This window comes from Anarhichas minor, unplaced genomic scaffold (assembly GCF_050575085.1).
Source record: "Anarhichas minor isolate MPS153535 unplaced genomic scaffold, ASM5057508v1 ptg000040l, whole genome shotgun sequence".
Lineage (NCBI taxonomy): Eukaryota > Metazoa > Chordata > Actinopteri > Perciformes > Anarhichadidae > Anarhichas > Anarhichas minor.
This window is the reverse complement of record NW_027466486.1, coordinates 10,324,101-10,351,158: the sequence shown is the minus strand read 5'-3', so window position 1 is coordinate 10,351,158 and position 27,058 is coordinate 10,324,101. Positions and strand designations below refer to the sequence as shown.

Below are 27,058 nucleotides of genomic sequence, written 5' to 3'. Positions count from 1 at the left end.
ATGAAAACAATGGGATGTAATCCTGCTGCATATTGAAAACAATGAGACCAATTGGTATACAAAATAGCAGTTCTCAGGGTGGAAGTAACAAATTACATTTACTCTCGTTACTGTAACAAAGTAGTTTTTGTGTACTTGCGCTTTATTAAGTATTGTTAATAATCAGTCATTTTACTTTTACTTAGTGGGCTACTATTTATCACAAGTATTGTACTCTGCTACATTTCAAGTCGCATTCGTTACAGAGGAAAAACAAAAGTCTCCTGAAAAAGTCCTGATAAACTGTGTGAGAATGGAACAGAAGAAAAGGAGACAATCAGCAGCTGTAGCAGAGAAGAAGCTGCAGGTGCAGAGAGGTGACACTCCGGAAATGATTTGTTATAAATGTTTGAGTTCACGGGCCGCCACGGTCACGGGCCGGGGGCTAGCAAGCACTATGGAATATGGTTATACTGGGACAGAGAGGCTGAGTGGACTGGTTATACTGGGACAGAGAGGCTGAGTAGACTGGTTATACTGGGATAGAGAGGCTGAGTAGACTGGTTATACTGGGACAGAGAGGCTGAGTGGACTGGTTATACTGGGACAGAGAGGCTGAGTGGACTGGTTATACTGGGACAGAGAGGCTGAGTGGACTGGTTATACTGGGACAGAGAGGCTGAGTAGACTGGTTATACTGGGACAGAGAGGCTGAGTGGACTGGTTATACTGGGACAGAGAGGCTGAGTGGACTGGTTATACTGGGACAGAGAGGCTGAGTAGACTGGTTATATTACGCGTTGAGAATGAACGAGTGGAGAAGTTGAACCTGGAGCAGACTGTGGAGGACTTCGCGGTGCCGTTCAGACAGGTGAGTACCACAACAGCTGATTTTTCCGACGTCAACAATCACTTCGCTGCCTTTTAACGTAGTTGCGTGTGCGCGCCACGCGAATTTTAAAAACTGCAGTCTCTCCTTTGCTTGTGTGTTATTGACGCAGCCACTTTGGAGTTGATATTGTTATTGCCATGCTTTTAACGTTTGTTTAATTACATTTTTATACAAGTACTTTTACTTGAGTAAAATGTATTCTACAATATTCTGATACACTTTCCACCTCTTGCCAAATAAGTTAGAAATACTATTTTTTTTACAATACTGACACTTTGTAGAGCGTGTATAAAAGACTGGTAAGTTATATCTACATAAATAGGAAAGCTTAATAGTCCCAAAATGTCTATTGTGATAGGGTTAGATATATTCTGGTAATTCAATATGTTTACATCCAGTCATTTTTCTCTCACAACCCCACTAGTAGCCTGATGGTGACATCCCATCAATGATGCATCTTGATGGGCGTTATGATAGCAGGCCTTCAGGTGGATCGGGGCTTTCTTAGGGCGTTGATGGTGTCGTGTCATTCGTCTCAAGATCCTGGGTCCAGCTCTCCATCAGCTCACATTCATCCAGCAGACTGAGTAACTGCTCCTCGGTAAGGTCTGGTGACTCATTCTGCAGGAAGACACAAATATAATGTATGTAGGGTTTAAGAAATATAGCTATGATTTTAATAAATAATAACAAAGTCAAGAATATGTGCAAACACAACACTTTTTTACAACCAATCATGTACAGTAGACCTCTGACAGCATCGAGGTCGCATGGCCCTATAATTACAGATATGACGAAAGAATATTTTTCAGCTTAACAGCTCCTCCCAAAATGAGTTCCCATTACGACCATCCTTTATTGGGCTTAACACTCAGTTCTTGATAATGTGTTGAATTAATGCATGAACTGTGATGACGGTGGCAGTTCATAATAATAATGCTGCGCTCCTTCCCTGTGCCTAGTTGGAAGTCGTCCGGGGAAAAACCCTTCCAGTTGGATATAACTGTTGTTTTTCTACTGATAAGTCAGACTCCTCACAGGCAGCCTTCTGGAAGTGCATGTGAGTTCAAGGAGAGAAGCCAACAGTCTTAAAGTCAGTCATGAGGAAAAGGGTTCAGACTTTTAATATATGTCAATATCTATTCATGGGACTGATGTTTTTTCTGGCAACTGTAATTTCTGATTTCATATTCTTATTGACAGTGTACACTTTTAACACCTTTATCATAATACGGTGAGACATGACTAATTTACCTATGCATAAGTGCTCACAGACAGTTGCCATCTCTTCATGTGACAATGCTGTACTTTGTCTAGACGGCTGCAAAAAACCCAACAGTCAATTTGTTCCAATAATATCAACTCATTGCCTTTCATGACATTAGCAGTATGCCAAAAAGGTGTCCAGGAAAGCCAGACCTTAATCTCTAAGTCAAATAGTAGGCTAATCATTGTCATCCTTCTTTTAGCGTGTGCACTTTTGTTTCTAGCTGTCATCGCACACTGAACAGAATGTCCCTGGCCTTAAAGCACAAATGTCCTGATTATTCTGTCCCTCATTCTGATGCCAGTCAAGGCAGAAATAATGGATTATTTTTGGTAGCGGAACAATCTGTAAAGACAATACTGACATATCATCCATTTATAAAGTTAAAATACTATTAGTAAGTTCAATATCCACTCTCCTTTTAGATCAGTTTTGGTCTCCATCAATTCCAGACGGAAACATCTGGCTCTTTAGCTGCGAAATGCTCCACTGTGTTCACCAGATCGCTAACTTTGTGTGTCTGCTGTTTGTTGCAGGGCAGGTAGGATAGACCACTGATTGTTTTTCAGAGCCTCTTTGCTGAAAACAGCTGCCTGCTGAGAATCTGTGTTAGATTAGCACAAAGACAAAAAGCATTTGGAATCAGCTAGCTTCATCTTGTTTTGTACGGATTAAACAAACAAGACAGCACGTGCTAATAAGTGAGCTTTAGAGGTGCTAGTTGGTGTATTTTGTTACCTTTGGACAGACTCAGGCGAGCGGTTTCCCCTTAGACTTCAATAAGCTGTACCTTAATAGTGGTATTGAATTGTACATCCAATTCCCTGCAAGAAAGTATACAAGTGTATTTCCCATAATGTCAAATTGTTAATTTAATATAAACGTATTCGTTAGTGCAGTCTTGAGATCCACAGACACAAGTTCAAAAGCAGACCTGCATTTTGGTGTTGGAAAAAATACAGCCTGGCACCACAGCGTGCATCCTCTCAGGCTCTGTCCTGAGAGACTATTATGACCATGCAGTTGTTTTTACCTCTTACAACACATCCCGCTGAGTCACTCGAGACAAAAATCACATTCCTGTGTCTCATCTATCCCCGCTAGTTCAAGCTAATACTCTTCATCGATCATTTCTATTCCTCATCGGACCAGACCACCCTCTGAGGCTCTCCAGCCCCTCGTCAGGACCCGGTTGCTGATAGACATCTCTACCAGAAAAATCATGTCCATGTTCAAAGTCCTCCAGTAATGTAATGACAGACACCCTTTAGATCATGACAGGTTGGGCCGTGTTACTCATTCATGACCCCTGCAATTACTCAGAAGCTGGAAATCTTCTCCTTCCAATGGGCAGGAGACCACAGGCACCATGAACACATTCCAGCCTCAATGTGCTGCATGTTTTTCTCCTTTGACATGCATGGAACAGCCCTTTGCCTGTAGACTTGACTTTCACCTCTAAATGGTGAAAGAACAAATCCTATACCCATGGTGTGTGTGTAGGCATTTTGGATTCACTTAGCTTCCCTTCCAGGTTTATTCTGTGACACCCACCCACAGAAAAAAGAAATATTTGCTTGGAACTGTATCATAAATTTGCAAAAACATTAGTGAGCCATTACTGCAACTTGAAACGTATGGCACAAAGAAAACACACTGGTCAATTACAGGCCTGTCAGTGTTTGAGTGCTTAAGGGGCAATAAAACCGTGTCCCACTGGCTGGAGTATTAATGGCCAGAAATACATTTTAACCAGTACCAGCCGGTTAGATGGGAACTACAAGTTAGACTTTCCAAGAGAGAGGAGAGAAAAAGCGATGAGTGTTTTTTTTTTACGGCTCTGACAAAATGCTGTGACTCTTTCAAAGTGGTTGACCTCAGGTGCCCTTAATAGTAGGGAGGCCAAGGGTGTGTGTGGGCGACTGATAAGTGGTTTTCCTGTCTGTCTACTCTCTAAAGAGCCAGTTTAACAAAAGTATTACAGTCAGCTTCCCAGTCGACACCACATTCATTTCAGTAAACAGCAAAGTAAAGTGCTGGGAATACAGGACGGCCGTCCAAAGAAAATACACAATATGTTTGACTGAGTTGGTTTTCCAGCGAGTACCGTCCGTGGGTTATCACTGAGACAGGAACAACAATGTTGAGCCTGGTTGGAAGTTTGTCAACGCAGCGTTATCATCAGACTGATTCCACAAGGAAGCGTATGAATAGAGCAGGGGAAGATACAACTTTTATCGGAACTGGAGAAGCTTCTGTTTTTCAGCTGCCATGAGTGTCTTTAGTGCAAGCAAACACACTGCGAGAGAAGACGTAAATACATACAAATTTTGTAATTTTTCACTGGTAACCATTGCCAACTCCAAGTCAAGGGCAATGTGTAGCTGTGTAATTCCAAAACAAACATCCTGTGGCTTAAATATGTGAAATACAAGCTGGAGGTAGAGAATCTATAGACTCGCGTACCGCTGACAATTTCTACTGGCCTTTGACAGCTTTATAGAAAGACGGATGTTCTTACCGAACACATACAGAGAAATAAATAACAATGCAAGAATGAAATTTACAGAAAGAAAACCATACATATTTATGAGGATAACAATGTTCTGTTTTATAATGACCTTTTTGTTAAAGTGCATTGAAACCCAAGTTTCTGTCCACACAGTAATAGTTCTCCCTCACTGCCCGCACTGCTTCCCTGATGCTCAGAGAGTTGTTGTGAACATTTTGATCGATTTTTAAGTTGGAACAACAAAGCATCAACGGGGAAATGGCTTTGACGTGGCTGCTAATGAACCCGACACTTATTTATTTGAATTATCTATATTCCAGGCATGAGCGATTCCACAAATGATGATAGCAGCCATTGCTGTAGCCCCAAGCGCAAGATGTCTGGTGGTTATTGTCAGAATGCCAATATTGCAGCTCCAGACGTCTCATACTGCTCCGTGAGCTCTGGCTTTCCCACCTGCTATCCAGACCCGGCGGGCTTATTGTGTCAGCCTCAGTCTGACCTGTAGCCATGTGCAGAGAAAGTAAGTGTAAGGGAAAACCTCTGTCTCTGCCCTGTTTAGCAACTCCTTACAGTGCGTTCATTTTTACTTTGCCCCCTGCCATTTGTCACTCCAGTCCTCCGCCTTGTGGATCTCAATTACCAATAGTGACGATGAGTTTAATGTCTTGTCTGCCCTCCAGACAGGAGTTCAGTTCCTCTCCCAACAAACAATAGCAGGGTGGGTGAACCTCTACAACCTTTTGGTAAAAGATCAAGGTTCCTGCTCACTCTCCTGGATCAGTTTCCCACCTGGTGATGAATCTGACAAAGCCAGAACTGTTCAGCCCTCCAGCTATCTGCCCTGCAGTGGACCACCCCTGTACAGCTCACAGTTGGCTCCTGTACACAGAGGGTGCTGGACCGGTTTACCACAAGCGTGGGCTGCTCAACTTTCAAGGTTACTGACATCAGTCACATAACTCAGCTTTATCGGCTAGAGACCCAGGGGCCAGTTCTCCACTAATGGAGGAAGGAATTCTGTGCTATGTGCTCCCCATTCAGCTGTTGAGCCCGCAAGCTGGCAATACCTTCTGCTGTAGCACACCGATGACACTGAATGCATCGAGGTTAAGACAAAAACAAGTTTGTCAGATAATGTGCATAATATAGATAATAATTTGCGGCAGAGACTTTCTGAGTTACCTCATTAATGTCAATCTATATTGGTGATTCCTAGCTGAATCCCAATAGCATCATTTTACCCCATCATTTCTTGCACGTAGCCTACTGTATGAAGGAAAATATTGTGCATGTGACATACACTTTGCTCTGGTTGTTGTGATTGAGCCGTTAAATGAAGCGCGACAAGAAATATAGTTGTGATTTACCGCTTTAGCTCAGGCAATATAACTTTATATCTCGCTAACTTAAGCCCAGTTTAGCAAGCTAGGCGAATAAGTTCCAATTTCTGAGTAAAAGCTAGTTGGCCTAGCATGTTATCTTCCACTGTTTGAGTGGAATTCAAATTTAATAGCACAATAGGTCATCCAACATTTTGTAAATGGACAGACGTCTTAAATTGCTAACGGCTAACTTGTTGAAAAGGGGGGGGGGACTGTCTTTTCTCGGTGTTCGTAAATTACACAGGGCTATGATGTAGCACTCCATGGAAGTTGAAAGTGCGTATAAATTGTGTCAAAAAATGCATTTATCCTGATTTTAGAAAAATAGAAAGAAGACAAAACGTTTAACTAACTGCTTATATCTTTTTTGTGGCATTGATCTAAATTGTTCTTAACTTTTCTTTGTAAGGAGAGGTTGAAAACAGCACTTTTGATGCAGTACTAAAGACACTAGCGCATAGATAGTGGTTTACACCGACCAATGCACCAATATTTCAAATGCCATAACAGATAACATCTATGGCCATGTGTGGGAACACCTCTTGGTCTCTGCCACTCATTAGAACCGGTGACACAGGAAAAGAAGAGACAATTGTGGATAACTCTTTTTGTTAAACTGTCTCTATTTCAGAAGATCAGAAAGTGTAAAACGAGGGCAGACAGTGTGACAAGCCAAAAGCTAACAGCCAGTAGCCATGGCTGGAATGAAGAGTGGAGAAGAGGTTGAGAGAAGCTGAGAGAGAAAGAATCCCTTTTCTGGCAAACCCGACCAGCCTCCTGTGGAAAAAGAGTTGTGAAACTGCAGTGTTCGTACAACCTAACCCAACAGATTCAGGCCAACTTTTACCTATCACGGTGGGGTTTAAGGTTCTCACATTGCTAAGAGATTTTTGAAGAAGTCAGTTCAACAATTTAAAAATAAATGCTTTCTAGTTTATGAACTGTATGGAAACCTGGCTAACATGAAAAAGAGTGTATGATTAATGATGTCGGCCTGATCAGACCAAGATTGCCCTGCTGGAACCATCCGTCCTTACCGTAAATGTTGGGATTGTCCTTCCTTTTGCAGTTGATCCAGGAATGCAGCCAAATGAGGTGGCAGGAAAACTAGCACCGGGTCAGCTGTTGAATTCACTGATTTAGCTTTAACACTTGAATATAAACTCGCTGAACTCTCAACTTTGTATGTGTCATTAACAGAGAACAATGTCAGTCTTATCAATAATACCTTTCTCTAGAAAAATAGGCGAGGACTATCCTGCACAGGCGGATATTATTAACAGCGATAGAAGAAATAAAACTGGAAAAAGGAAAGCTGACAAAAGAGATTCTTTGGCAAAGAGATGCATTTCGCTGGAATGGGGGTTTTGTTTGGATTGAGAGAAAGGAGAAGCAGAGATGACGCACACAATTACAGATCTCAGATCTGAATCCAACACAACACATCTTTTTGTTTAAATAAATCACTGCAAAAAGATAAATCAGGGAGATCTCTAGACAAACATTTGAATTCTTAACATAATACGCTGAAGTCAATCAAACTGAAGTAGAGCAGATAATCTGTGGTTACTTCTACAATGTATGAGACGAGCCTTTTGAACATGTTCCACCTTTATAAAGGTGCTGCACTCTGGCAGCAGGCCAGACTAAACATAGAGCAGCCAAATGATGAACTAATACTTTAATAGTATTTGTATTGGTAGCATTTGGAGTAACTTTGACTGAACTGCGCAATTCAACACAAAAGGTAATTCTATTCACAAACTAATCTCTTCTTAGTTATCATGCTCTTATAGCACACCAGAGAAGTACGCACAAAGCCTGCACAAGTTGGTTCACACTTCAGGTGCGAGAAGACATTTGAGTTACGGATGTGACACAAATCAACTTTATGAGTACACTGGAGCTGTGTGAAACTGTTCAAGAATGCCCTCCCAGACAAATTCCGTGCAAATAAATCTTTTCCAACCACAAAACAAGCCCGGTGGCACAAAGAATATACACAGTGAGTGTGCAGTTTACATTGCAATCGCTCGCTGGGTTGAATCATTTAGTGACCGTAAAATATAGTGAGACACAGCTATATAGAAAGAGTGTCTACCATAAGTTAAGGGTGGTTTTGATGTTTCGTGATCATAATGAGGGAACTCTTTCCTCAAATGGAGTTTTGCTTAATTAGCAAAGGTTCTGGTTGCATGGCATGGTGCCGTGTTTGATGTAAGGGTGTGGCTGCCACTTAATGTTTTTTATTACCTCGCTGTTTGTGAGCATCTTTTATCTTTAAATTAGACATATTTACATCACGTTGTGGTTCATCACTGTGAGAACTGATGTGTCTTTAAATTTAAGTTCACACGTTTAAATTTGTACGCCATCGACAGCAGCGCTGTGAAGAAGCAACCAGGTAGTTTGTTGAGCAGGACCGTAGAAGCTCCCACATTAGAATGACAAAGTCAAACCACTTAATCAATCTCAAATGTTTTCCTTTTCTTTCCCCTAAAACAATAAAGTCATAAATGTCAGAGAAAGCAGAAATCAGACCCATCCACCTTTTGTTCTCGAGACATTCTTGTGTGGTACCTTTAGCTACAGGGTTTGGGGAAAGTACGACCCTTCTGTGGTTGTAACTCTGCAGTGGCTCCTAAAAGCAGACAGAGCTCAATGGTTTCTAGGGAACACTGTGGAGGGTGGACATCGGATCTAAGCCAAGAATGCTTCGCCCTTGCATCAAACCCATGGACAAAGCAAAGCAGAGAAAGATATTTAACTGAAAGCAAACGTAAATCAAGATTTGACACACAACTGTAAAGTTCAAATGTCACCAGGGCTCAACACTAACTTTTAAAAGTGGTTGCCAAGCTTTCGGTTCTCAAAACTGAAAGCATAGTTGCCATTTCAAGTGTATTTTTTGTAAATTAAGATACAATGCAGCTACTGTATATGCCGACTTAATAATGAATATGTAACGTAAAGAACAAAAGCTTTATTACAGTAGCCAAACACAATTATTTGTAGTTTGTTTTATCTGATACTTTAATTTGAACCTCAAGTGTTAATGTGTCCACCCTCGATTGCTAATAATAAGTAGTGCAGCTGTAGTGCAAGCCACTGGTTACTTGTTCATCCGTTCTCTCCCTTCAAAGTTATTTATTTTTTTACCTTTATGCTGATTCCCACCACAGATCCATCAGTCCTTTTTGATTGTGGGGGCCTCAAGTGATACCAACATCAGCTTGTCCGTCATCTCTACTACATCTCTACTGAATCCCCTCTAACACACTGCTGAAGAGACTGGGATGCACGTTTTTGCTGTGTGCTCTCCCTATTTTTCATATATTAAAAAGTAAGGCCAAGAATCGGCTGCTAATATCTCAAAATAATTGGCAATGGCAACCTGGCACCGCTTACTGTCGAGCCCTGGCTAGTGATACAAAGAGAGAAGGAAAAATAGGGGCCTGCAGAGACACGAGTATTGCATGTGATTTCATTGTCCCCTTGTGAGAATGACAGAATGAGCTTGAAGTGCACTTGTAATAATTTGGGACACACATGTCTGCAGATAGAAGCACTGAGGAGTGTTATAATGCACACAGACAGTGTAGGGATGCAAGTAGGTGTGTGTGTGTGTGTGTGTGTGTGTGTGTGTGTGTGTGTGTGTGTGTGTGTGTGTGAGAACATATGTAGCTGCTTTGAACTCACAGTCATATCCTGGCCCTGGTTCAGGATCTCCAGCTGCTGTTGGATCTCTTGGAGCCGCCTCTCCTGCCCTCTCCTCTCCTTTATATCCTGCAGGACCTTCTCTCCTGGCTGCAGGTCCCCATAACACTTCCAGCCAGCCTCTGAGCCGCGGCCCTGACACACAACAGACACGATTGGTTCTCACAGGGAGCAAACATCTCATCTCACGTGTTTGGGTTCTCTCCTAGAGCTCCACTCGCAGCTTATGGCTTTCGCTAGGAAACATTTAAATAGGGATCAAAATCCTACAACAGTTCATCACAATCAATTTGAGTGAGGGTTTTCCATTTCTCCAAGGCTCTTGAGTTACAGTATGCCTATCTCTGTTAAAATATCATCATTGTGGTTTGTTCTAAAGTGTATAGATGAACACCAATCTTTCTTCCCTGCTTTTCACAGCACTGAGCACATTCTCAGACCGGAGAAAGCCCAATACCTCACAGCTACAGTCCATATTTTTTTGGGCTTTACAATATATACACATTTGACATCCTCTTGTCCCGGAACCCTCACATCGGAACAGGAAAAACTCCCCCAAAAAACCCCTTTAACGGGGAGAAAAGTGGAAGAAACCTTAGGGAGAGCAACAGAGGAGGGATCCCTCTCTCAGGATGGACAGAAGTGCAATAGATGTCATGTGTAGAGCAGGATAACTGAATTACAACACATTCAATGTAATTACAACACATTCAATGTATGACAGAAGGTAAGACCAGGTCCAGGTATAACCCGGATACACAGGAACCTGTGAGGCGAGAAAGTACAGACACTGTATGGGGCCCAACATAAATCACACATTTATAGCAAACATGCGCACTAGGTTGACACAATGGACTCCAAGCTGCATCCAAGGCAAACTTTGAAAATGGGTCAGGAGGAAATGGGAGACTCATGCCTGGAGGACCATCCACAGCAGCTGATAAGCAAGAGGCTTGTCCTTCTGACCACAGGATGGATGTTTTCATATGGGCTCGATCACAGAGATGGAGAACGAGCCGAAGTAAAGCCATCAAATTCAAATGACATATACTGTCAGTTCTATCACAAATATATAAACAAAATTGCTTTGATTCAATGGAGGGATAGCTTCTGCAGACGTAGTATGATGAATAGTAAGTGCTGAAAAGCGACCATAACTGTGGCAAATCTCAAAGGATAGGTCTTGCTGTTCATATCCTTCCCCACCTCACCCACAATTCATTTATTTATAAGTATAAGGCAAGATTAACCATACTATATAGACTGACCAGTGCGTGACCCGTGGTACGGTCATGTTTTGACCTCCAAAAATACACAGTTACTCTATAAAAGCACGAGCTAGGTCGAAGAAATTGTTGGGTCTGGGAGGATGTTGCCAACCGCAGGGCTGTTTTGGAGTGTCAGTCCAGCGCCATGTGGTTGAAATCTCCATCTCTCTCGGTTAGTCTGGATGCCAGGCAGGCGTATGTATGATCTAATAATGTTGAAATTGATGGATGTTTCATAAAATGTTGACATCTCAATAGGGACTTGAATGGTAGGTTACCGGAGACAAAAAAAACCAGCTAAAATTGTGAACTCTAACTATAAGTTACTAAATTTATCTTGACACATTTATGATAGGATGTATATAGTTAAACCCTGGGTCAGGGAGTTCAGTTAAGTGGAGCCACTATGTTGAGAAGAAGAATGATCGCTTCTGCCCTTGTTAATAAGCAAAACAGACATACTCAACTAACACCAGGTTTTACATTTACACCGATTTTAGCCCTAACTAATATTTAAATCTTGGCAAAAACAAGCACATTTCTCCCAAGTGTGTGTGGCCTCACCTACCAGTGCCCTATGGCCTCCCTATAGGGAAATAATGACAGCTTCTATCTGAAGACTCTTTTAAGCGGTCGTTACTAGAGCCCTTCAGTTAAGACTCCCTCATCCAGACTACAAAAGCCAGGACCACGGCGGGATCAGACTCCTGTCATGCACCAGAGTGAGAAACGCGGCATTCCAACCAGGAAAAATAAAAATTAAAGTCTAGCTTTTCCACCATCCTCACACCACTAAATGCATGTTTCAAAAAAAGCCCAAATCTTTGGGAGAAACTGTTTATTTAATTTGGAAACGACAGCTGCCCTACTTTACAAGGACTAGAGTGCAACCTTTAAAATTGTCTGCGGGGCTAAACAATGATAAATGCAAAATCAGTGAAACATATTTGAATGAGTTTGGCATGGACAGTATGTCACATATTTCCCCACTAAACCAATTCTCTGTGGCTAAATTAACACCCTAGGACTTCTGGTGGGTGTAAGGGGAAAGTCCACAGTCTCTTTGTATAAACAAAGATAGATGGTCCACAAAGTACGTCGTCTTTCCTGGCTTTTACCTTCTTCTTACTGTATCTCTGCCTTGTATTAGCTTAGTTACAACATAGGAAAATCGAGCGCCCTTCAGAGTATTCAGATTCTATTAGGTTGTTTATTCCAATGGATAAAAACAAGACAAGAGCCCAATCCCAATGTCCTCACTCACAGACTTTGAGGGATGTCCCACTGTCAATTTGTCTCGTGCTTGAGAGCAAACTTTCCGTAGGTTCGCATTTCTGTAGACTTTGTCGAAGGGAATTACCCACAGTTCATAGCGTTGTGATGAGTTACCAGGGGAAGCCTGGAGGCATTTACAAAAAAGGGTTACATTTTCTTTGGCAAGATTGTATGACGCTTATTATAAAACAACTTTGAGCAGATTGCCTGCATACATCGTCGCTTGTTTTTGAGTTTGAATGAAGTGTGTTTTACGATCCCTTACAGTCCATTAGTGTCTAGACGGGGGGTTAGCCAATTGTGGGTTGTATTCATTCAATCACACAATACAGCCTGGCGGAGATCTGCACTCTACTGAGTGCACCTTTCTAGTTACAGCTGAGAATAATGGGAATGTTATTAGCTTTGCAGGTATTTGGTCACAAACCAAAGTATATTTTGACCTGATGATGGTGCCAGATGAAAAGTTGAAGGATCACAAAAGTGACTATGATTCATCCTATGGGGGACATGAATGCCTGTACCAAATTGCATGGTAATCCGTCCAATAATCGATATTCCAGCACAAATGTCAACCTTGTGGTGGCACTGGAGATTAAGTCAGTAGGCTTTCCTGTCTAGAAACCATGAATACCTCTACAAAATGTACTGCCAATCCATTCAGTAGATGTGGAGATATTTTACAGGATAAGTGAAAACTTTGACCTGCTAGTGATGCTACACGAAAGGTCAGGTGATCACCAAATCTCCAAGAAGCCGGATTTATTCTTTATTTATTTTTGTTATGGCAATCCATCTAATAGTTGCTGAGATATCTTAAAGTGTGTACCACAGACGTGGACATACAGCCACACTGCTAGCATGGCTAAAAAAAATCACAACAAAAGTAAACTGTATTATATCAGTGTCATTAAAGGTTCATCTGCACATATTAGTTGAAATTATTGATATTAAATGCCAAGATAAACATATTTGATATTGTTGGCAACCTTATAATACTGCACGTGAATGTGAACTTGCTTTGACAATTGAAAACTGTATGAGATTATACGTGTTAACCGGACACAGTGTTCAGTTTCTGTTTCATAGAAGACTGATATAACATAGTATTTGCAGTACTTTGTCCACAATGTTTCAAAAATAATAACTGTGCGTCACGTTTAGATCAATTTCCAGCGCATTGGCAGGACAAACAATAGATTAGTCTGATGATCTTGTGCCAGTCAAGTTGTAGTAATGATTCAGTTCTTGGAGAAGAAGGGAATCATGTTTCTTGACCTTAGTATACTTCAGTGATTGTTTTAATACATTACGGTATTTGTGCTTGCTTTTCCTGGATTTTGTGAGAGCACTAACTAAATATGAGGTTAGACTGAGTGACTTCCAAACAGAGAGACGAGGGTTCAGCTTCTCCGAACATCAGCTAAATGCTGCTAATTGGCCCTCTTCCTAGTAGCCACTTGACATGCTGTTGAAGATCTCCAATAATCACTCCACCTATCTGGGTCACAAGAGCACTGGGAGGCCACAAAGATCTAGACTTTGTTTCCTTTCAGGATGAAAAACATGTCAAACATGATTGTCTTTTTAAAAGTACATCAGCCTATTGATGAAATACCAAATGCCTTGAACTTTGATGCTGCATTGGTGTCCCGGGTTGATATGAAGTGCAGCATTCGCTGCCAAGTGTGCCTTGAATCCAGAATGGATGTTAATTAAAACAAGAAAAGGTCATTCGTGCGTGATGTGGCGACGCCTGAGAAGCCGTCCTCGTTTCACCTCGTGGTACAGATTTTGCTTTCCCATAATATGAAAAAAAAAGAATGCTTTGCCAATTACTGTGAGCAAAACCATCATTAGTAGATTATTTGTATCCGATAACTTTAATAAAGCATGCATTTCACATTCATTGAGTGGTTATTGATATCCTGTGATCAATTGTATGATTGCAATTGGAGGCAATACATTCCATTCAGCGGTTGTCATGGTGTGAAACAGCTGCAGCAGTTGATGGATGATCCGCTGTTTTCCAAAGTGATGAAATCTGAAAAATTGCCGGGATTATCTTATGTTTATAATTCCAAACAAATATTGGATAACGCTCGGCAATACTGAGTGTGCTGTATCTTGTTGTTCCCATTGAAGGAGCATATAATTATATCCCGTCAATCATATTAGTTTTGTTAGCTAGTGGAGGGAGCCAGTGAGATTGGTAGCCTAGAGCGTCTTCCCTGCGCCAATATGGATTGCATCTGTGGTGCAATTTGCCAAATATAGCAGCTGGATCCTCTCATGCAGACGCATTCTCAGATACATCAGGAAAACAAGACAAATAACTACAGGTTAACTTTATGTACACATGTCCTGCTGCTATGTGTGTTGTGTATATATATACATGGCAAGAGAGTGTGCCAGCCCACTGTTTGCTTCAGGATCCTTCTTATATTAGGTGTTTAGGTGAACAAGAACCACTGCGAGAGCGTGATGATCTTGTTCACACACTCGAGACGAGCTAATTAGGGATCGCATGGCCTGAGGCAGCTAATCCAAGGGAGTGTCAACAGTCAAATCATAAATGCTACTAACAAACTAATTTGTACAACATGTGGTATTTTCAACCATGTTCTTCCTACAGTCCTTGAACTAGCTCAAATCAGAGATAGATAGACAAGCTGTCATAGGAAGGAAAATAGAGACTTCTGGGCATTTGCACAATTCAAACAAAGGAAAAAACACTCAATGGGGGTTTCCTTGAAAAACACTTATGTGATGTGGACGCTAACCAGCATTTCAGCAGTTTGTATTAGCATGCAGTAGCCACCAAATAACTCATTGGCCTTGCACTCTGGGGGCTTTATTATGCTAAAAATATCTGCTTTGTAATACACTGAGTTATTTAGTAATCTAATACAATCCAATACAACAGCCCTGCAATAATTCCCATCTTTTTAAAGAGTATAACTGAGGTACTGATTCAAATATACGATAGGCTGTATAGCAGTTCTGTAGTTAGTGGTAATGTAGTGTTGTTGCACTGCATTACTTTGAAAATCCACTCCATTGTAGGAGGCTGTGGAGTTAATCTGACTATTTGTAATTTAAGTTTAACTCCTTATTATACATTGGAGATTCTTTACCTTTCTAGAAACTGATTGATATTGGCTGGAAGCGGGCAATCCTTCTCGTTAACGACCCTTGTCTACACATTGCAAAGGGACAGTGCTGCTATGACGAAGCAGGAGGCGGCCTTACTGACTCACCCCAAGATGTCTGTGTTGTTCAGAACAGCATGCTCCTCTCTTTCTCTCCGTTTCTCTCCCTCTGATTCTCTGCGAATCTCAAGCATAGTAGGAGCTCTGGCTGTGCCACGTGGACCCAGGCTACCTGCCAAGGCCTGTCCACATGCCTTGCCACGAGCACTCCCTGTGAGAGCTCGGGAGTAAGCTGTTCGGAAGCTATGGCTGAGAGACTCTTGACTTCTCTCATTTTCCCGTATTCTCCGTCCCTCAGACATTTTGCCTCGCTATGACCTGCAGGCATCTGCCAAGTTCTGAGACAGAGGTGCCGTTACACTACCAATACGTGTTATAAACCTACAGTACCTGCACGCTGACAAGAGCAAGGTAGTGCAAATGGACCCTGCACCACTCACCTTTAACAAAGTCTAACTCTTTGCTAACTGTCAGTTCCTCCCCCTCCCTCCTCTGTGAAGTCGGACCTGAAATCGATCTAATACTACTTAATAAGAGACAATGTGAGGGTTTGTATAACACCATCTTAAAAATGTCCTAGTTATGAAATGTGTTTGTCTGAGTCGTCTTTTCCTGCCCTAGAGGTCGTGTTTTTACGTCAGTATTTTGGATCTGTGTTATATGACTTGGTGATGGCTGAACATTCCTGAAGTATTAGAAGATTCACTTGTGGGTCATCTGGATGTTATACTTGATTTTTTTGATTTTCTTTTTCAGAACTACGGGTGGTCTGTAGCTGTCACTGTTTCACAGATCAAAACCTCCTGGTGCATCTTAAAAACAAAACAGCATGTTGAATGGAATTCTGGGTTAAAATATCCACACCACCGGAGTGTTCTCAGTATCTTAGAAGAGCAATCCAAGGTCGACAAATGTTTGATCTGTTTGAAGTTTCCACTGCTTGGGTTGTGGAGGAAAATCTTGCATCCGTCTATGGCTTTTGCATCATGTCGCTAAGATAAGCTAATTGAAGTGTTTGCCAAATAATTACAGGCAAACTAAATTTGAAGTGCATAAGAAGCAGACCATGTTAAATATTCATCAGAAGCATCTGGAGGGTAAAACGTCCAAGCATCTTTCTGCACTTCTTGTCCCCCCTGTGACGCATGCTGTGTCGGGCACAGTATCTGACTTACATTCCAGTGTATTTATTGTACAATTACGTAGTGCTTTCTTTAATGATGACAGATAAAATATGGGACTGTCAGCATTGCCAGTGCAATGCTTGATAGTATAGTTTGCCAGCTAACCGCTCGACTGGCTGCGTCCGATACCGCAGGCATTAAACAAATGAGATATAATGTGGTAATGAGCTTCAAAGTGTGTTCAAACAGAGGGCATAGCACATTTTTGACTTGCATCTTTCGCACAAATTTGACTGGTTGCAGTTTGTGCCGGCCCTGTTGATTCGCCCCAAACAATGTGTACTATCCAGTTGTCAGCCGTGAGCTCATTGCATCTTTCAATTGACTGCGCTACCTTTTAAAAGTTGCCTCACGTTTTGGCTGAACACACAGCTAGAGGTGCTTTTAAGCAGATTGGTTACCTTCGGACAGAGCCAGGCTAGCTGTTCCACTCTGTTTCCAGTCTTTGTGCTAAGCTAACCGACTGCTGACAGCGGCTTCATATTTACCGTACGGACATGAGAGTGGTATTGGCCTTCTCATCCAAATTTTGGCAAGAAAACAAATGATCAAGTTTCCCAAAATGTCCAACTATTCATTTTAAAAACTCAATGTAGTCAGACACAAAGAACAGTGAGTTGCGATACTATTTAACAATGTTTTGATGGTCTTTAATCTGGATCATTGAGGAAATTGGCAAATATTTTCAGCTTCATTTATTGTTTATAGCAGATGATTTTGTGACTGAATAATCCACTATGAAGCGTGATAATGAGTGGAACAGTCGAAAATAAGGTCTCAACCATGACGGGGGAAAAATCACTCTAAACCACTTAACACAGCTGCTTCTGTGGGTAACACCAATGGGAGAGGCGCTTATAAAAAGACAATAAACTGTGTCTCGTGGGAATTATAGGGTGGGGAAGGGTGTGGAGTCTATTCTTCTTAGCCAAGTTAACCTTGTGAAAAAACACCAAGCATGTCACATTTGCCCCATGACAAACGTGACATCTTATTCTCTCCATGCAGCTGTTAAGCCAAACTCCTGCAGGGTATGGTAGTCGCAAAGGTTGCAAAGATGATTCTTATTAGCATAATTCCGACATTTTCATGAAAATACACTATTTATAAAAACATCCATTCACTGGCAAGTTGTGTGATAAACGGAGCAAGACTTCAGCCACTGGTAAGGAACAAAATAGTCACATCATTCTCTGTTGTGAATTAGCATATTTCCAATATTTCAGTAGGGACATGGACATCATATTCCAGAGAGGACAGTTTCTTCCGTACTGCAGCGGATAAGATGTCTGTTTGTTTTCCGACCGCCGTCATTGCAATTGAAGAGAAAAATATTGTTCTGTTCAAAATGACACTGCCTCTGACGTACGCCATGATGTACATGACATGAATACTATCTGTAGCACATTTCTGAACATTATGAGTATGTTAAGGTCAGCAGGTACCCGCCATTTCTCTCATGTATTCTAACACAGCTTACACTTGATGATATAAAATAAGAACTAACCCGCATTTTAGATGAATATAACGTGACCGGAGCTTTTCCACAGCTGTTTAATTATATGACCTGGACCAAATAAGATAAATTTGCAAACTATCTGCTGACCACATTGTGTCGGTCGAAAGGGCGTTTTCTGTCCAAAACTCTGCTCCCTCACTTAACATTTGCTGTAGTTAAAATCATGGGTGCTCATCAGCAACCACACAATGTGACGAAGTGACCTCATAGTCTTGCATCAAAATATAGCCAACCAATGCACAACAAAAACACAGCTGGAGTTACTAAGCAAACATAGAAGGAGTTGATCCGATGCAATCAAATGCCGTGGGCAGTGACGGAAAACCGTATTGTATAATTCCATTCATTAATTTTCATTGTAAACACATTTAAGAGAATATAGGCTATGTAATTCTGACACGCACAGACACACACACAGTCACCAAACACCAGCTAATTCTCATGACAGAATCCCCCTCTTCTGGCTTCAAACTCTGGGTGGTGCAGGCATCACCACACAGTGGTACAGTAGGAGGAGTGTACTGTACATTAATCCTTTGTGCCAACAGATGTTTTTAATGACGGAAGGCCTATTTCGGCTGGAAGCCTGAGAAAATGGGAGAAAATGAAGAATGCAATAGCAGCAATGCGGTCATGAGAACAATATTAACAGCGTCCAAGGAAAACACTGTTAAAAATTGTGTTTTGATTCTATTCTATTCAGAGGATTAGAGGAGAGTTTTTAGCTACTTGGCCTTTTTCCAGAGTCAAAAATGAGCAAGAGGTCAAAGAAAACAAGGCTTTGTCTCATCAAGACTTTCACCATGACTCACCATGTGGCCGTATGATGAGTGATACCGTGCTTCTACAAACATTAATTCTGTGATTTATGGCATTATGAGAGGGATTTGTCTGTGCCTCATCATTCAGTCAGACAAATGTGCACCTGCCACTGCATAGACTTAAAGACCTGGACAGAGAGAAAAGACAAATAATTGGTCCCAGCGTGCTTTATCGCTAAAATGTCTGAAACCTAGAATCCACAGGGGACCAAGTCTGTTCAAGACATTTTCACCTGTCCAAAAATGTACACGGTATGCTTTCTTACATTTTGGTACAAAAATGTATTGCTGCTCTATTGCTATTGGCTGCAATATGTGAGGCATATACAGTATGCAGTAGCCTTTCCTGTATATATATATAGTAAACCTTTCTGCATATATGTCTCCAAATGAAAGGGAAAGTCTTGTTCCTTTTCTGGAGCTGGCACTCCTCTACCTCCACCAGCTCTGTAATTAGGATCTTATGGGGGAGCTGACTCTCCTCTGTGGCAGTATCTCAGCTGGTGCCCGGCTTCACAAGGCTGCATCCAACCTCACACGACCCGCTTAGCCAGAGAGGCTAACACTAAGGTGACTGCGCAGGAATGCACAAGCCCGCTTTTGTTACTCAGAAAATCAATCACGACTTATTGGAAAAGGATGCCGCCAAGTCCTGAGATCACAGATTCAAGCCTTGACTGATCCTTTTATGAGGAAGTGCTCACTGGGGAGAGGTGGCTAACTCCCTTTTCCATGTAATACGTGACAGATCTGGCATGGCCAGAAAACAAGAGACAACAGCAAACATGGACATCTAGGCCGTGATTTAATATGATGGGGGGGGGGGGGGGAAGTGATCTCTTATTGTGCACATTAGAGACTGCCCTGGAATGAGCAAGCAAACCAACAGGTTCCCGGATTGCTGTCCAAATGGTTTCAGTTAGGAAATCTGACTTATGCAAGCTACTGCCGAGAATAAAGCTAACCGCAAAACAAAAGCATAAAACAAAAGCATACTTACTTTTATGACCCCCTTTAAGATTTACAGGCCCGATGTGAAATGAATGACTGGCTCTGACAGATATTTATTGTCAGTGCAGTCTATCTTTGATATCTGCCACACCAGAGAGACGGGATGAAGGTAGGGTAAGGAAACAGATACTTTTTAAGAAATACAGGTGTGAGGTTCACCAACGTTTCACTTTTTATTTGACGAAAACGCAAAAATACTGTGAATTTTGAATGCTTCGTCATCTGATGGTGAATCATCTGCTAACGGTAACTTCAGAGACAGAAGTGTCGTGTAATTGTTTCATGTTTTACATCATTTGAAAAGGAATGCTTGCATTAGGCATGTCAGCACTAATGGAGAGCAGGTGATGGATGGATGATGGGGAGTTTGACTTTCTCCAAAACTCTTTTAACCAGGCAAGATGATTAAAGGGTGGGAAGGGAGGGAAGCAGGTTACACAAAGTAACGCATCCATCTGCCCAGTAATCACACAGTTTTGTACTATTTGGCTGAAATCCCCTCTACATCACGTGTGGGAGAGCACAAGGGAGAAGAATGACTTACGATTCGTCGATTATCAAAATATTTGGCGTTGAATTCTCTGTCAATCTGATTACTCGATTCATTTCAGCTCCAAACGTTACATCAAAATCAAACCTATTTGATCTTATTTTGAGGCTACATCCAGCTCGGATATTGAGAATCCATATCATCTCAACAGACAGCTGGAGGTCACATCATAAATTACCTCAACTTCAAATTTTAAGCTTTGTTTTTCTGCCATTTCGTTACATCGGGTGAATAAGTGAGCAAATTTTAAGTGACAAATTGGGAAATAATTAGGGCAGCAACATAAATACCGGACATTGTGAAATAGATCATGAGCTATTCCAGCACTGGGATTCAAGTACTGAAGTATTTCCTTGTCTACATCCAGTAGTGCTCGTGGAAAATGGCACCTAGGGTTCACAAAACTGCGTTGTAAAGTTTTTACGACTTCAAAAAACAAAAAATGTTCCATAGACAGGCTATGCAAATGATGCACATGCCATCTGGCCTTTAAAATGTAGTGAGATAAGGTCCTGAGATAACTAACAGAGCTCACGTCTAGGAGCGGGCCCGAACCTAGGACCAAGGCATGGAAAACATTTACAGTTACATATATCTGTTAAGTTGGTCCTCCACTGTCTGATGTGGTAGCAATGTATAGATTACACTCTAAACTCAGACATATGTAAGTATTTAAAGGCTTGAGCATCAGGGAGGCCAGTCAGAGAACTGACAACATGTTATGAATCACAAAGAACAAGAGAATAAATGGGCGATCGGGTGTGATAGTAGAGACTTTTTTTTTTTTGTCATTGCTCATATAGAAAATAATAGTTGTAATAATAAAACAATAGTCAGAGCAAAATCTTTACATTCAATTTACAAGGAGCAAATAATGCACCAGAGGCTTTGTACGGCCTTCATATGGAAACGTGGAAAAGTGAGGCAACCCTCAGTTCCGAGTAAGAGCAGCTTACATAATTCTGTTTTCCCCACTAATGAATAAGGGAGTGACTCCCTCAGCGTCAGTAACAAAGGATTTTACAAGAGGTTGCCATCGATGCCATACTGAGCTTGTAATAAGACATAATGACCTCGCCTCAGTGCAGTCTTGGATGGTGTCTGGGGGGGGGGGGGGGGGGGGGGGGGGTTTACGGTGCTCTGTATAAACCCATTGCTGTTGTAATGCAGACAGTAGTGCTGTGTGGATACGTACCTGGCGCATGCTAAGGTTTGTATATGAGCTTTGCACTGAGAGAAGTTCTTCGACAGGAAGGAGAAGGCGAATTTTGGAGTCGACGTCAGTCAGCTGCTCCAGGTCAGATGGCTCCGGGGTGTAACCCAGACCTGTCAGCACTGACACGGCCCACATGTCCTCCTGGAAGACAATCACTGCCGAAATAAGTCATGGCCCACTGGGTTATAAGCCTGCCTCATTTAGAGGCAGCCTTAATAGAGGACTGATATACATTAACTCTTGCCTATTTAGCAACTTTGTGACGGTGATGTCTGGAACAGGGAATGGGTACAAGTCTAACTCCCGCACTTGGTATTCACTTCTGGAGGGTGAACAAGGCGCTGATCCACTCTTCTAGTCAAATGCCAAAACTTTTAATTGTCTTCTGCTCACGGTGACTGTTTGTCCCAGTGAGACTCTCCTCATGTCTTATGTGAAACAGTGGGCGGGTGGTGAGCTCATCGCAGCCCAGCGGTGAGATAAGATCTTGCAGTAAGCGTTTTAATGCCAAAGAAGATCACAACTCTGCTAACGACACATGTGTGACTTCTGAGGAGGGAGCAGAGGAAAACTGGCAGGAGAAAACAGCAAACGCACAGGGTTCCATCAACTAGGTGGAGCACCACACCGGGCCAACATTTTAACAAATGAGATCAACAAATTCTTATGAGATTTATTGGTGTTTCATGTTCGCAGATCTATTGTAAACCAGCTTTCTCTGGTGTGTTTAACCATTGCAGTGGTTCACTTGGATATGGCAGAAGAGCTCAATCCCAGACCTCAGACAGGCTTTTTTATTTATTTAATTACAATGGGACACAGGGAGTCACAGATCATATGTAAAACATTAGATTATTAAGAAGAAACAAGCACGTTTTTTCTTTTCATCTTAAAATGAATAGTTTGACATTTTGCGACATTCTTTCTTGCTGAGAGTTGGATGAGAACGTTGATACTAATCGTTTATGCAGTAAATATGAAGCTGCAGCTGGTTAGTTTAGCTCAGCAGAAAGACTGGAAACAGGGAGATCAGCTATAGCCTCGGTCTGTCAGCCAAACAACAACTTGCTATTTTTTACAGATTAAATACGGTATAAGTATTGTGTTACCTTTGGACAGAGCCAGGCTGGCTGTTTCCCTGTTTCCAGTCTTTATGCTAAGCTAGAGTAAGCTAATCATCCCCTGGCTCTAGCTTCGTATTTAGCGTGAGAAATCGAGGGATCAATCTTTGCATCAACTCTCGACAAGAAGTCAAATCAGCGTATTACACATGTCAAACTTTTCCATTGATAAAGCAAGAGATTACATCCACTAGTGCAGCACCGAAATGTTACGTGATTACTGACTGCTGTTGATTTACTTCCTCGGGCTACCACAGAAAACTGTGGAACTTGTTAGGACGAGAGTCGGTAACATAAAAAACAGTGTGTGAGGCAAACATTGAGCAGCAGCTTGTGGTCGATGTGTCCAGTGGGATTCTGCCAAGAACTGAGTGAAGTCCTCAGAAATGAAGACGGATCAATGTCCTGGTGACATGAATAATGTGCTTGCTCCGTTATGGCCATTCATAATAGCATGCCTCGCAATAACAGGAAGTCTTCCTCCTTCCAATAAAAAAAAAAAAAACCCAGAGCATCTGCGCTCCCCTCAGTTTGGTATCTGCCACCACAATTACTGCAGTATTGTTCTAAGAGTCAAGGCAAACATCATAAATAGAGCAGCGAGACATGAAAAAGAAAAACTCTGGCAAGCTGTCCCACGGATGCAGAACTGTCGGGGTCAAGCTAAATAGATCCGTGTGTGAAAGGTAAGTATGTTCCCCAACAGGCCTCATACCATCAGACTTCAACCTGGTCTCACAGCTGCCAAAAGAGCTATAAAAGCAAATTTCAACTTTAAATATATACTTTTTGAAAGATTAAGATGGTGTCAGTGGGTTCGGAGTGAAATGGTCTACTGCTCTATGTGGCACGGGGTCACAGATGAATCATCAGATATACAAGAGGCCTCAGTCTCTTTGCCTTTAAGCTCTATCAGCACTCTCTTTCTATGAGTGCCACTGTAGCTTATATTAGGGCGATAAGAAAGATCCTGGCCTCTGAATTTCAAATAAACACCACAGAGGGAATTGTTATGACAACGATAATCAAGCCGTAACATGCAGCAATCCGTGAACTGCATAAGGCACTTGACATCTGGTTCGTAATCTGAACTGCTTTGAGGCGTCATAATCTTCTGCCCAGAGGCCTCCTGAGATTCCAAGCAGTCATCAAAACATTGACGTCCGACCTCTACTACTACTCTATGTGCAGTTCTGAGGGTCTGGTTGAGTCACCTAATGTTCTAACAAATAAGATCATGGAAGATACATTTTATTCATGCTAAGATTGGTGACACTGGATTCAATATTTGCTTTATAATTAACGTTCTATGCTACCAATGTAAATATTCGATCAAAACCTTGGCAGGAGCAGTGGATGGGATTATCCGCTGCTCCCCATAAGACTTTTGGACATGAGGGGGAAGTATTAAGGAACTTGAAAAAAGATAGACTCATCCTACAGCATATGTTGTCTGTTTGGGTTTCATGTCAGCCTATACCTCGCTGTCTGCGCCTCTGGCACTGTCCTCTTCCTCTTCGTCTACTCCTTGCAGGAGCTCGGCCAGATGCTCTTTCTCCGCCTGAGTCAAAAGAGCTTGGTCCCCTTCACCAATCACTAGCTATTGCATTTGAGGAAACAAAGAAAGGGGTCAGTGTTCATCCTTCATAGATCAAATCATTATTTGCACAACATTTCTATTATTTTCAGCAGTGCCCTACTAGGCTTTAAATAAATCTTTCTCTTGAACCAGAGACAAATATTTTCTTCACTGGAAAAACTAACAGTCAAGAGATTTGCTCTAAGTCACGCGAGATATACCCCAGCACTGCATTTGGCCCAAGGTGAACTTTGACATACCTCAATGTTTCTCTTGACAAAGTCTTTCTGTTTTTTCTTGCTTTTGGAAGCTCCCCACTGGCTGCCTTCAAAGTGCTCTTCCCCAGTGTCCTCACGGCTTAGTTCAGAAGACTCTGTCCAGCTGCCTGGCTTCTTTTCACCTGTCAGGCAAGCCACACTTTAAGCTCTAATAATAATAACAATCAAACAACACAGAAATTCTATGAGAGTCAACCATGAGTTCTTATTCCATCATCTGATCTTCTTGAATAAAGTGTGGAATTAAAAAAAAAATTTGTAGTGTATTGTAAATAAAAATGTACTATTCTACTAATAGCCCTGCAAGGCAGCACCGTGGGGGTGAAGACTGTGATAAGAAGCAGCCAGCCTGCCGAAATGTCTCTAAACAGAGAAACAGTTACTGTGCTGCTGTTTTTTTTTCCTTCGGGGATCAATATCATAAAAAGCTACAAGATCTTGATTAGTTAATGTTTCATAAGCGGGCAAACTGTTATGCATTCATTTCTGGAAAATTGAGTTAGTGCACTTATTACCTGCCTCAGAAAACCAACATCTATAAGTTCCATGAAGTCATGGCGCCATCAAGTGCACAATCTAGGCAGTACAACTGAGAGCATATATTTTAAGACCCACGATTGTAATATGGAAAAATGTATGCTGCTTTTTCTTTTGTGTTTGATTCGCGCTAACTAACTTTGCTCCAAGTATTGCCCGTCTCTTTTGTGCTCACAGTCGGGAACTTGAGTTTCAAACACAGGCACAAAGTCGTCCTCCTCTTCTGTCCCTTTTAAGATAAAAAAAAAAAAAAAGAACATATTTAAGGTGTCACACAGTAACTGCATGAAGCCTATAAATTCAGCACTCTTGCTGTTCTGTGTGCTGTTGCCTATAGGCTTACCAGCGGGTGCTTCCAGAGCCAAAAACAACCTTGTGTTCATTGCTTCATGGGCACATTCACAGTGACCTTCGGGTTTATTCTGCTGCAGAAAAATAAACAATATAACATCACACCATACGTGATAAGAGTGACTATGCTTAAACAGTACTGGTATAGTGGACTGGTAATGTAAGTGGAGTGAATGCAACGACTGTGTCTACCAGGAACTGTTGCCAGAGTTTTGCTTGAAGTTCTTTCCTTTGACGCTTGACTTCCTTTTCTATGCAGATCTTTGCAGACAGTATTTCATCAAGTCGTCTCATTTCCTCAATAGCTCTCTGTAGTTTGGAATCTTCATTCTCTTCGTCGGTACCTTCACTGGAACACTGGCCTAAATGATGCACAATAGTGTGAGGTAACTTAATAAAAGAATGGATCCTGTGTACAGCTACTCCATTAGAACACTTACTTCTGTCAGGACCTCTGGCTGAGGAGTTGATTGTAGCTCCTTCAGAGCTCATCTGGCTCTACAGGGAATTGTTTACTGAAGTTAAGTAAATTATCCAATGGTGTATGTCAAAAAGCATATTGTAATGTCAATGCATCGTCTTTTAATTACCTGAATATCAGCAGCATCTTTGGTCAACACAACAAGGGAAAATGGAGTTGTAGCACCAATTCTGTCACTATGTGACAATGACACGCTGGACACACGGCTACCCGTCTGCTCACTCGATGCAGGGCGAGAAATGTCTTCTAAATTACCTTTGATCATTTCCATATTGTGAATTGTTGGCTAAGTAAAGCCACTTGTCAACAGAAAAATCCCACCGTTTGTCCGCCTATTTCTTGGTAACTATAGACGCAAACACTCCCGGATGTTGTAACTATGGAAATGTGCATTTGTTACTATGGACCGCAGTGAACTCAGCAGACACTCAGATCTCCGTGGTCGACTCAGCAGATACTTGAAATGTAGTGCACCTATATGCTGCAATTCACGGTAATTACGGTAAACGCATTCAAACGGAACAGATCTGGAGCGAGCGAAGGATTTTGCAAAGTTAGCGGAGGGATTAACGTGAGACAACATCCTGCTTTCAAAATAAGATGACAACTAAGCGGGAAAGAATTACGTGAGACAACATCCGGTTTCCATAATAAGATGTCAACTAAGCGTATATACAAATTGCATTATGTGGAAATAAGATTAAATGAATTATATTTACATGAAGTATAAAACATGTTACCTGCATCTCGTGAGTTAAAGGGAAACTACAACTATATTGTGTCTTTATTCTTTGATTTGAGGGTTGCTGGAAAGATAATTAAATGACTAATATCTGACTGACTGATATGTATGTGTTCAGGACATTTCTGACCGCATCCAAACAAAAGCCAAACATTTTAAAT

At 41.6% G+C, this 27,058-nt stretch overlaps 1 protein-coding gene across 3 annotated transcripts; it reads right to left on the bottom strand.

Annotated features, from left to right (window-relative positions):
• Nucleotides 1–79: 79 nt before the first annotated feature.
• On the bottom strand, nt 80–26,773 carry fsip1 (fibrous sheath interacting protein 1). Of its 3 annotated transcripts, none has more exons than XM_076108535.1 (10): nt 26,265–26,773; nt 26,115–26,172; nt 25,867–26,036; nt 25,667–25,748; nt 25,463–25,552; nt 24,769–24,908; nt 24,410–24,529; nt 21,788–21,949; nt 9,735–9,887; nt 80–1,492 (listed from the first exon to the last, which is right to left on the bottom strand). In XM_076108535.1, the coding sequence occupies exons 1-10, from the start codon at nt 26,424–26,426 to the stop codon at nt 1,376–1,378; spliced, it is 1,254 nt and encodes a 417-aa protein (XP_075964650.1). In that variant the 5' UTR covers nt 26,427–26,773; the 3' UTR covers nt 80–1,375. The 3 variants fall into 3 exon arrangements, with proteins under 3 accessions (XP_075964650.1, XP_075964652.1, XP_075964651.1); XM_076108537.1 differs by having other exon boundaries at nt 25,499–25,552; XM_076108536.1 differs by having other exon boundaries at nt 25,667–25,745.
• Between the last annotated feature and the right edge of the window lie 285 nt (nt 26,774–27,058).